At 54.9% G+C, this 10,480-nt stretch overlaps 1 protein-coding gene across 2 annotated transcripts in view; it reads right to left on the reverse strand.

Annotated features, from left to right (window-relative positions):
• Nucleotides 1–8,472, reverse strand: part of LHFPL4 (LHFPL tetraspan subfamily member 4) — a 66,073-nt gene extending 57,601 nt beyond the window's left edge. For both annotated transcript variants that reach the window (XM_045023018.1, XM_045023017.1), the window contains exon 1: nt 8,067–8,472. In XM_045023018.1, the coding sequence (XP_044878953.1) occupies nt 8,067–8,472 (406 nt within the window). The remainder of the gene's footprint in view (nt 1–8,066) is intronic.
• Nucleotides 8,473–10,480: the final 2,008 nt, after the last annotated feature.

The following is a 10,480-nucleotide window of genomic DNA, read 5'->3' on the forward strand; positions in this document are numbered from 1 at the left end:
GGGGAAGGAACGGTGGCCTCCCTTGCCAGATGTGGTGTTGTGGGGCAATATAGGACACTGTCATTCAGACGACTATTGTAGCTGGTTTTATAACAGAGAAGGATTTAGCAAAATCTCCAGTTCTGTGTTACTGGGATTGTGAACAGGGCAGATGGCTGGGTTTCTATTTGTGATGAAGTAAAGTCTTTCCTCTTAATTAGATCCAGTTTCCTCCTAGGGGGCAGTGGTTTTGAGCTGGGCCTTCTGTGATGCCTTAATTAAACCCTTCCCTGATTGTTGTCCAGTAATCAGACACTGGAGGTTTAACTCTTTTGCTAAAAGAGGCGCTGTCTCCTGCATTCAGACTATTCTCTCCCTCAATATGCCCCCCCTTCCCCCATCCACTTTGTGACCCAGGTTTCCTCTGCTGTGTCTGAAGCAAACGACAAGTCACTCACAGATTGCACCCATGTGTTTCCCAGGATTAATGTATCAAGCTGGAATCCCTTGTTATGCAGCTTCCCACTCAGAAATGCATCTTCAAGGAGATCAGAATAAACTTCTGTGAAACCCTGTACTAGAAGAAGGTAAGAATGACCATACCATAGTGTCCATTGCCAAATGCTTCAGAGGGAGTGAACAGTACAGGGCAATGTATCTGAATGATCCAGCTTCTGACAGTCAGGCCTAGGGACACCCAGAGCCTGATCATCTTGGCTGATAGCCATTGATGGACCCATCCTCCAAAAACGTATCTAGTTCTTTTTTGAAAAGCCAGTTATATTTTTAGCCTTCACAACATCCCCTGGCAAGGAGTTCCACAGGTTGACTGTGCGTTGTGTGAAGAAATACTTCCTTTTGTTTGTTTTAAACCTGCTGCCTGTTAATTTCATTGGGTGACACCTAGTTCATGCATTATGAGGAGGAGTAAATAACACTTCACTATTCACTTTCTCCATCCAGTTATGATTTTATAGACCTCTCTCATATCCCTCCCTTAGTCGTCTCTTTTCCAACCTTGAAGTCCCAGTCTTTTTAATCTCCCCATGTATGGATGCCTTTCCATACCTCTGATCATTTTTGTTGTCTTTCTCTGTAGTTTTTCTAATTCTAATCTATCTTTTTTGAGATGGGGCAACCAGAACTGCACTCAGATTCAAGGTGTGGGCGTACCAGGGATTTATATAGTGGCATTTTCCATCATCTTATTATCCCTTTTTTCATGGTTCCTAACATTCTGTTAGTTATTTTGACTGCTGCTGCACATTGAGTGGATGATTTCAGAGAACTATCCACGATAACTCCAAGATCTCTCTCTCGAATGGTAACAGATAATTTAGACCCCATCATTTTGTATGTAGCGCTGGGATTATGTTTTCCAATGTGCATTACTTTGCATTTATCAACATTGAATTTCATCTGCCATTTTGTTGCCCAGTCACCTGGTTATGAGATCCCTTTGTAATTCTTCACAGTCAGCTTTGGACTTGACTGTCTTGAGCAATTTAATGTCATCTGCACATTTTGCCGCCTCACTGTTTACCCCTTTTTCCAGATCATTTATGAATATGTTGAATAGGACTGGCCCCAGTACAGACCCCTGGAGGACACCACTATTTACCTCTCTCCATTCTGAAAACTGACCATTTATTCCTGCCCTTTGTTTCATAGAATATCAGGGTCGGAAGGGACCTCAGGAGGTATCTAGTCCAACCCCCTGCTCAGAGCAGGACCAACCCCAACTAAATCATCCCAGCCAGGGCTTTGTCAAGCCTGACCTTAAAAACCTCTAAGGAAGGAGATTCCACCACCTCCCTAGGGAACCCATTCCAGTGCTTCACCACCCTCCTAGTGAAAAAGCTTTTCCTAATATCCAACCTAAACCTCCCCCACTGCAACTTGAGACCATTACTCCTTGTTCTGTCATCTGGTACCACTGAGAACAGCCGAGCTCCATCCTCCTTGGAACCCCCTTTCAGGTAGTTGAAAGCAGCTATCAAATCCCCCCTCATTCTTCTCTTCTGCAGACTAAATAGGCCCAGTTCCCTCAGCCTCTCCTCATAAGTCATGTGCTCCAGCCTCCTAGTTATTTTTGTTGCCCTCCGCTGAACTCTTTCCTATCTTTTAACCAGTTACCGATCCATGAGAGGACCCTTCTCCCATGACTCCTTACTTTACTTAAGAACTTTTGGTGAGGGACTTTGTCAAAGGCTTTCTGAAAGTCCAAGTGCACTATATGCACTAAATCATCCTCATCCACACGTTTGTTGACACCCTCAAAGAATTCTAATAGATTGGTGAGGCATGATTTCCCTTTACAAAAGATGGGTTGACTCTTCCCCAACAAATCGTGTTCATCTATGTGCCTGATAATTCTGTTCCTTACTATAATTTCAACCAGTTTGCCTGGTACTGAAGTTAGGCTTACTGGCCTGTAATGGCCAGGATCACTTCTGGAGCCTTTTTTAAAAATCATTGTCACATTAGCTATCCACCAGTCATCTGGTACAGAGGCTGATTTAAGTGATGTATTTCCTTGATTTCATATGAGTTCCTTCAGAATTCATGAGTGAATACCATCTGGTCCTGGTGACTTATTACTGTTTAATTTATTAATTTGTTCCAAAACTTCCTCTAATGACACCTCAGTCAGGGACAGTTCCTCAGCTTTGTCATCTAAAAGGAATGGCTCAGGTGTGGGAATCTCCTTCTCATTCTCTGCAGTGAAGACCAATGCAAAGAATTAATTTAGCTTCTGTGCAATGGCCTTGTCTTCCTTGAATACTCCTTGCGCACCTCAATCATCCTATGGGCCCACTGACCAGCAGGCTTCCTGCTTCTGATGTACTTAAAAACATTTTTTTGCTGTTAGCTTTTGAGTCTTTTGCTAGTTGGTCTTCAAATTCTTTTTTGACCTGCCTAATTATACTTTTGCACTTGACTTGCCAGAGTTTATGCTCCTTTCTACTTTCCTTAGTAGGGTTTCACTTCCAATTTTTAAAAGATGTGTGTTTGTCTCTAACTGCCTCTTTTACTTTGTTTAGCCATGGTGATTTTTTTAAATTGTTTTTTATTATTTTTTTGGTCCTCTTACTGGTTGGTTATTTATTTGGTACATTTAGTTTGAGCCTTTATTATGATGTTTTTTAAAAGGTTCCATGCAGCTTGCAGGCATTTCACTCTTGTGACTGTTCCTTCTAATTTCCATTTAACTACCCTCCTCATTATTTAACTTTTTGAAGTTAAATGTTACTGTGGTGGGCTTCTTTAGTATTTTTCCCCCTAAAAGGATATAAAATTTAATTACATTATGGTTGCTATTACTGAGCAGTTCAGCTACATTCACCTCTTGAACCAGGTCCTGTGCGCCACTCAGGACTAAAGCAAGAATTGCTTCTCCCCTTGTGGGTTCCAGGACTAGCTGCTCCAAGAAGCCATCATTAATGGTGTCTAGAAATTTTATCTCTGCATCCTGTCCTGAGTTGACATGCACCTAATCAAAATGGAGATAGCTGAAATCTCTCACTATTATTGGACTTTCTGTTTTTGAAGCCTCTCTAATCTCCCTGACCATTTCACAGTCACCAGCACCATCCTGATCAGGTGGCTGGCAGTATATTCCTCCTGCTCTACTTTTTAAGCATGGGATTTCTATCCATAGAGATTCTATGGTGCAGTTTGATTCATTTAACATTTTTACTATATTTGACTCTTTCTTTCACATATGGTGCCACTCCCCCACCAGTGCAACCTACTCTGTTATTCCTACGTATTTGGTATGCTGGTGTTACCGTGCCCCATTGATTATCATTGTTCCACCAAGTTTCTGTGATGCCTGTTATATCAATATCCTCATTTAACACCAGGCACTCAAATTCACCCATCTTATTATTTAAACTTCTTGCATTTGTATAGAAGTACTTATAAAATTGGTCAATATTCAGTTGTCTGCCTTCATGTGATATAACTGAATTGGACTCTTTTTCATTTGACTTTCTCTTCAGCTCCTACCTGCACGTCTAGCACGTCTATCCTCGTCTCTTTACTAGAATATAGAATATCCTCTTCCCTAAGGGGATCCAAACCGTGTGCTCCTTTGCACCTGTTGGCTTTCCCTCAGCCCTTACTCCTCTATGACCACCTTAATTTTACATGCCAGCGATTTGGTTCTGTTTTGGTTTAGGTGGAGCCCATCCTTCTTGTCTAGGCTCCTCCATTCCCAAAAGGTTCCTCAGTTCCTAATAAAATTAACCCCTTCTCCAAACACCATTGTTTCATCCATGCATTGAGACCCTGCAGTTCTGCCTGTCTAACTGGCCCTGCACGTGGACCTGGAAGCATTTCAGAGAATGCTACCATGGAGGTCCTGGACTTTAATCTTTTACCTAGCAGCCAAAACTTGGCCTCCAGGATTTCTCTCCTACCTATCCCTATGTCGTGTATCACAACCACTGGCTGCACATAAGTCTGTCTAGATGTCTCTAGAGGTCCACAACCTTCACACCCAGCAGACAATTTACCATGTGCTTCTCCTGGTCATCACAAACCCAACTACCTAGATTTCTAATAATCAAATCCCCCATTGCTATTACCTGTCTCTTCCTAATAACAGGGATCCCCTCCCCTGAGAGCTACTATTACATCATCTGTAAGGAGGGTCCAAACTACAGGATAATTTTTCTCCACTCCAGCTTGATGTTCTCCTTCTCTGAGACTCTCCTCCTCCTCAACGGCACAGACTGGGGTGGGACCACTCTGCTGTGTCCTGGAAGGTCTTGCCTGTGTACTTGTCTACCTCCCTCAGCTCCTCCACTTCAAGCACTCTGGTCTCCAGAGGCTGAGTCCTGGCTACGAGGGCCATGAGCTGCCCCCTGCCCACAGGGCAGGTACTCAGCCGTGCGGCAGTCAGTGCAATGAGCTGGCTAGCCCCCACCCTCTTGCCGGGCTTCTGCACACCTGATTTGTACTCTTCCAGGTCGTCTTTCTTTCTTTGTTCTTGGGGTGTTTTGTTTTTTTTGGGGGGGGGGGGATGTTGGCCTAAGTTTGGAGACTGTTTATTTGGTGTATCTGGCTGTCACACTCTCCCCTGTGTGAGCTCCTGCTCGCTAGCTCCAGTCCATGAGTGCATTTCAAAATCAGGTAGGAAATGAGAGCGGGCTCCCTTCTCGCTGCTCTCACCTGCCTACCGCCCCTTTGCCAGTGAGACTGTACAGCCTTCAGCCTCACTGCCTGCCGTAGCCTGGGAAACGTGTGGCTTCCTTCAGCTCAGTGTCTCTAGCCTTAAATGCTGCTTTGGGGCAAGAGAAACAATCTCACACACATCATCATCTCCTCTTCCGTCCCACCCCCAACACAACTCCCCCATTTACCTCCACTGTCCATAACAATGTGTCTATCTGCCAAGGCCCTGATCTCTCCTCCTCCTTCCCCAGCCCGTGTCCGTAACTCTGCTTAGTGCAAACTCCACATGCCCCAGTTCACTCTCCATTAAAATCCTCATTCGTGCTTCCATGACCTCCACCTGGACTACTGCACTTCCCACATCGAGCACTGCCTTCACTCCAGCTGCCGAGTCACCCCAGCTGACCCTATGTCACGGTCTCCTCACTCACTTCTGGATCTAGCTCAGCATCATCTGCCTTGATCTTAAAAATAGCCCATGTTCTAGCTCCAGAGTAGACTAACTCCCAGACCTTGTCTCAATCCTCCCTTCCCTCCTCTGTCTGCTGACCTAACACTGACCTCTACGCTGAGGGATGATGAGCCTTTTCTATGGGGCTCTACCATCTGAACCAATCTTCCTTGTGGCTCCTCCCTTTTCTCCCAAAGCCATCGCAAGAAATCTCTCTCCTTGTCTGCCAGCAGCCCCTAACTCCCTGGCCCAGGGCTAGCTCTCTGAAAGATGCTCCACCTGACTGCTAGGAAAGCTATGACTGCCCAGGAAGGTCTCTTGTAAAATAGTCCATTTCCAAAAGTCCAGCTGCTCTCCTCACCCCCATGTTCTGAGCGACTGTAACAGTAACGGCCCCAGCCAACCCCTTCGTTTCCTGGATTCCCTTTGCATTGGGTGCTGTGAACTGCGTGTACCCATTCAGCATTGGGGCCTGGATGTGTAGAGCAATTTGTAAACAGAACTGGCATCAAATAATGGCCTTTGACTCCGGAGTGTTCGCATGCGGCAGAGCTGTTCCCCCCACCCATTAGCGGAACCGAGTTTAAAGGTACCAAGAACACGAATACGCCTTAGCTCACTGCCTCAGGTGCCTGGGCTGAGACAAACTCTTGCAGTGAAAACCTGAGGGTTTAGCCAGACCTGCTCTCAAAGTATGTTCCGAATGTAACACGTTCCCCAGATTCCTGTATCCTGCCCTTCCTGGGACTGATGATAGAGACCTTCAGAGAAGAGGCTCTCCCTCAAGCAGAATGCATCTGGTTGCCTCCCCCAGGGCCAAAGCCAGCACCAGCCCATGCCCCTGGGCCCTGCTTCCTTCTCTGCCCCCAGGCTGCTGCTGCTGCCACTTTAAGGACTTGAGCCTGGTTTTCAAAGCCCTTAATGGATCAGGCCTAGCATTTCCAGCCATGCCCCCCACAGCAGCTGCACTCAGGCCCCAGGGGGGAGAGCAGGACCAGGCCTTCTGGGTGCATTGACTTGAGCTTCCTGTTGGGTCTAGACTGCATCAATCTGACAAGCCAGAGGCTGCAACAGGACCCCCCTCAGCCCGATGGGCAGGTGCGTAGGCAGATGGCCAAGTAGAACTTTCCACCCTGGAGGGGAGAGAGCAGAGGCTGAGCCCACAGGGCCCCCATGCAGCTGGAGGGCCTGGCCCCATGTAATGGGGATATAGCCAGGCCCGAAAGCAGTGGTCCAAATTCTGCTTTTTGTGTCAGCTTTTACTCAGCCTCTGCTGGGTCGAGGGGAGGGAAGCTATCTGCCCAGGCCCCTGCTGGGTGGGGATGGGCTGTCTCCCCAGTGCCTGGACCCTGCAGGGTGGGAGTGGGCTGTCTCACCAGGGCCTGGGTCCCTGTGGGTGTGGGTTGGCGTGGGTTATCTCACCAGTGCCTGGACCCCTGCAAGGTCACGGTGGGGTAGGGCTGTCTTGGCAGGGCCTGGCCCCTGCAGGGTCACCTCTGGCTGGCGCTTGGGTCACCATTCATTGCTGTAGAAATGTATTGATCCTGTATCCTTGTCTTGGGTAGGAGACAGGGACTGCAGGAAGGGGCTCACTGTGCACAGGGGCTGGGGGCAAGGCTTGGTGTCTGGCAGCAGGGAGGGTGGGCCTGGGATGGGGGAGGGAGCAGCTGCCCCCACCCCACACTGGGTCCTTCCCCCCTTGGGGGCTGAGGGGCCGTGTCAGGAGCCAGAACCTCCTACTGTGCACTGGACCCCCTGTGCACCTGGCCTCCGGGCCCAGCTGGCCTGGCTCTCCGCCACCCTGGCTGGGAGTGCCCAGGGTGCAGGAATGCCGAGGTCCGAGTAGGGGGACGGGATTTCCCTGCTCTGGCTTTTGGGAGCCAGGCAGGCCCCTGGCTGGAGCTGTAGGCAGTGAGGCCGGCTCCCCCAGCCGGTAGCACCCTGGGGAGCTGCAGGGCGCCCAGTCCTGGGGACGGCAACTCCAATCCCTGGGGCTGAGCTCGGCTGCTCGGCCAGGACTCAGGCCCTGGGCACCTGGGCAGGTGAGTGTGACTCTCAAAGGAGTTAGCGCAGCGCACCGGGGCGGAGTCCTGGGACAGCCTGGACTGACCCACCTGCCCTGGCTGGCTCTGGGTGTGCCCAGGGCACCCTGTAACCCTGAAACCAGCCCCTGCTCAGCAAGCCGGACTGAACCCCAGGGCGCTGCACCCTGCCCCGCCGGCACAACCGCTCGAGCCGCAGCCTCGGAGCCCCCTGCCCCAGGGCCACCCGGGCCTGCCCGGGACCCTCCCGCACGTCTCTCGCCCTCTGCCCCGGGAGCTGCTGCTCCTCCGTCCCGGGGCTGCAGCCTGGGTCGCCCGGCGCCGCAGAGCGAGTCCCCGAGAGCCCCGGGCCGAGGCCGGCGCCAGCCCCGTGCGCCCGCCGTGACCCGACGGGGCGAGCCGCGGCCGCCTACCCGCCAGCAGCTGCATCCAGGCGCAGATCTTGTAGACCGTGGCGGTGTTGCAGAAGAAGAAGAGCGCGAAGCAGGTGATGCAGCCCAGGATCAGCACCATGGAGAGCAGCACGAAGAAGGAGGCCGCCTTGAAGGCGCCCGAGGGGATGGTGCTGAAGTCGGCGAAGGAGCCGCGGCAGGCGAGCTCGCGGCTGGCCAGCCCGTTGCCCACGCAGTAGTGGAAGAGGCCGAAGTAGCCCGGCTTGGGCGTGTTGACGCTGTCCCCGATCCAGTAGGGCTGGATGAAAACCACCACGTTGATGATGGCGAAGCAGATGGTGAAGATGGCCCAGAGCACCCCGATGGCCCGCGAGTTCCGCATGTAGTTGTCATGGTAGAGCTTGGAGGCCTCCTGCGAGGGCAGCATCGTGCCGGGCCGGGGGCTGACGGGGCGCACGGGGCTGGGGGCGCGGGGCTGGGGGGGCTGGGGGCGCGCGGGGCCGTGGTGCGCGGGGCGCACGGAGCTGGGGGCGCTGGGGCCGGGGGCGCACGGAGCTGGGGGCGCTGGGGCGCAGGGGCGCACGGAGCTGGGGGGCGCAGGGCCGGGGGCGCACGGAGCTGGGGGCGCAGGGGCCGGGGGCGCACGGAGCTGGGGGGCGCGGGGCAGGAGGCGCGGGGGCGCACGGAGCTGGGGGGCGCAGGGCCGGGGCGCAGGGGCGCGCGGAGCTGGGGGGCGCGGGGCCGGGGGCGCACGGAGCTGGGGGCGCCGGGGCCGGGGCGCCCGGAGCTGGGGGGGGCAGGGGCCGGGGCGCACGGAGCTGGGGGGGGCGCAGGGGCCGGGGCGCACGGAGCTGGGGGGGGGCAGGGGCCGGGGCGCACGGAGCTGGGGGGGGCGCAGGGGCCGGGGCGCACGGAGCTGGGGGGGGCGCAGGGGCTGGGGCGCACGGCTGGCAGCCGCAGCGCAGCAGCAGCTAGGCGGAGGGGAGATGCCCCGGGAGGGGCTCCTGTGCGGAGGCTGAGCCCGGGGGGTGGCCTGCGGGGGGCCAGGCCATGGGGGGGGGCTGCGGGCGGGGAGCCCTAGACGCGCCCGCTCGCTCCCACCAGCTGCAGCCGCCGCGACTCCATCTTTGCTGCCGCCTCCCTGCTCCTGTGCGCGGCGCGCTCCCGCAGCGGGGCGCGCTCCCGCGGCAATGCAGACTGGGGAGCCGGAGGGGGGCCGGGTCCCCGGCGGCCCGGGCTCTGCGCCAGTCCCGGGGGCCCGGGGCTGTTCCTCGCAGGGTCACAGCACCCAGACCGGCGCCCCCAGCTAGGCGGGGAGGGGCACGGGTCCTTCAATGGGGGTGGAGAGAAGGGGCCCGTTGGGGGGGGACCATTCCCCCTGCGCTCTGCCCCCCGCCAGGTACCCCGGGTCTGGGCTGGGGATTCCCCTGCCAGGAAAGCCCAGTAGGGGGTGGGGAACTCCAGACCATGGGGAGGGGCCAGAAGGAGCCCAGGAATCCGCTCCTGGGGGGCCGAAGGGAGCTGCTTCTGCCCAGGGTGCAGGGTCTGCGCCTCCCCCGCCCCCCCACTGCCCTGCCTGCAGGCTTGGGGTGCCAGGGAGGCACTGCCTTGCCGAGAGCTCAGGTCGGCCAGGCCCCCTGCTGCTGGGGGCAGGACCCCCAGGCAGGTGAGGCCTGGGTGGGGGGGCAGGGCTTTGGCGACCCGTGAGAAATGTCACAACCACTGGGGATCCCTCCCCTCCAGGCTGAGCCAGGCCTGCCTATGCCGGGGGTCCCCTGCACAGCCATGTGCCGCAGGAATGTGTCGGGGCCATAGGGGCCTGTGCCCTGCCCTCAGTGCAGACCCCAGGGCCCCAGTGCAGTGCTGGGGGGGGCACCTTTAAACTGCCACTAAGCTTGGAGGTCCTGACCACCCAGAGCCTGCTGCCAGCCTGGTTCTTCCTGAGCTGCAGCATTTTGCTTTGCCTCCTACTTTGGCACCCTGCCCTGCTGCTAAAAGCTGTCACCTGCTGGCATCTCCCTTTCACTGTCTGGCTGCTGATGCCCTAGACTCAGTGGTGGGAAGCCCATGGAAAGCAGGGGTAACAGCCCAGGCCACCTGCAGTCCTTGGTGTGTGATGGGGTCAGGGCACTGCTTGGGTGCCCAGACAGCCAGGGCAGGAGGCTCTGGTGCAGGGCCGGCTTTAGGAGGTGCGGGGCCCAATTCGAACAGTTTCGATGGGGCCGCGGCAGGGATGACTTAAAAAAAAACAACCGTAAAACAACACGTGGGGCTTGTACTCACTGGGCGGTGCTCCAAGTCTTTGGCGGCACTTCGGCGGCGGGTCCTTCACTCGCTCCAGGTCTTCAGTGGCACTGAAGGACCCGCCGCCGAAGACCCAGAGCAAGCGAAGGACCTGCTGCCAAAGTGCTGCCGAAGACCCGTAGCGCCGCCAG

This window comes from Mauremys mutica, chromosome 7, assembly GCF_020497125.1.
Source record: "Mauremys mutica isolate MM-2020 ecotype Southern chromosome 7, ASM2049712v1, whole genome shotgun sequence".
Classification (NCBI taxonomy): domain Eukaryota; kingdom Metazoa; phylum Chordata; order Testudines; family Geoemydidae; genus Mauremys; species Mauremys mutica.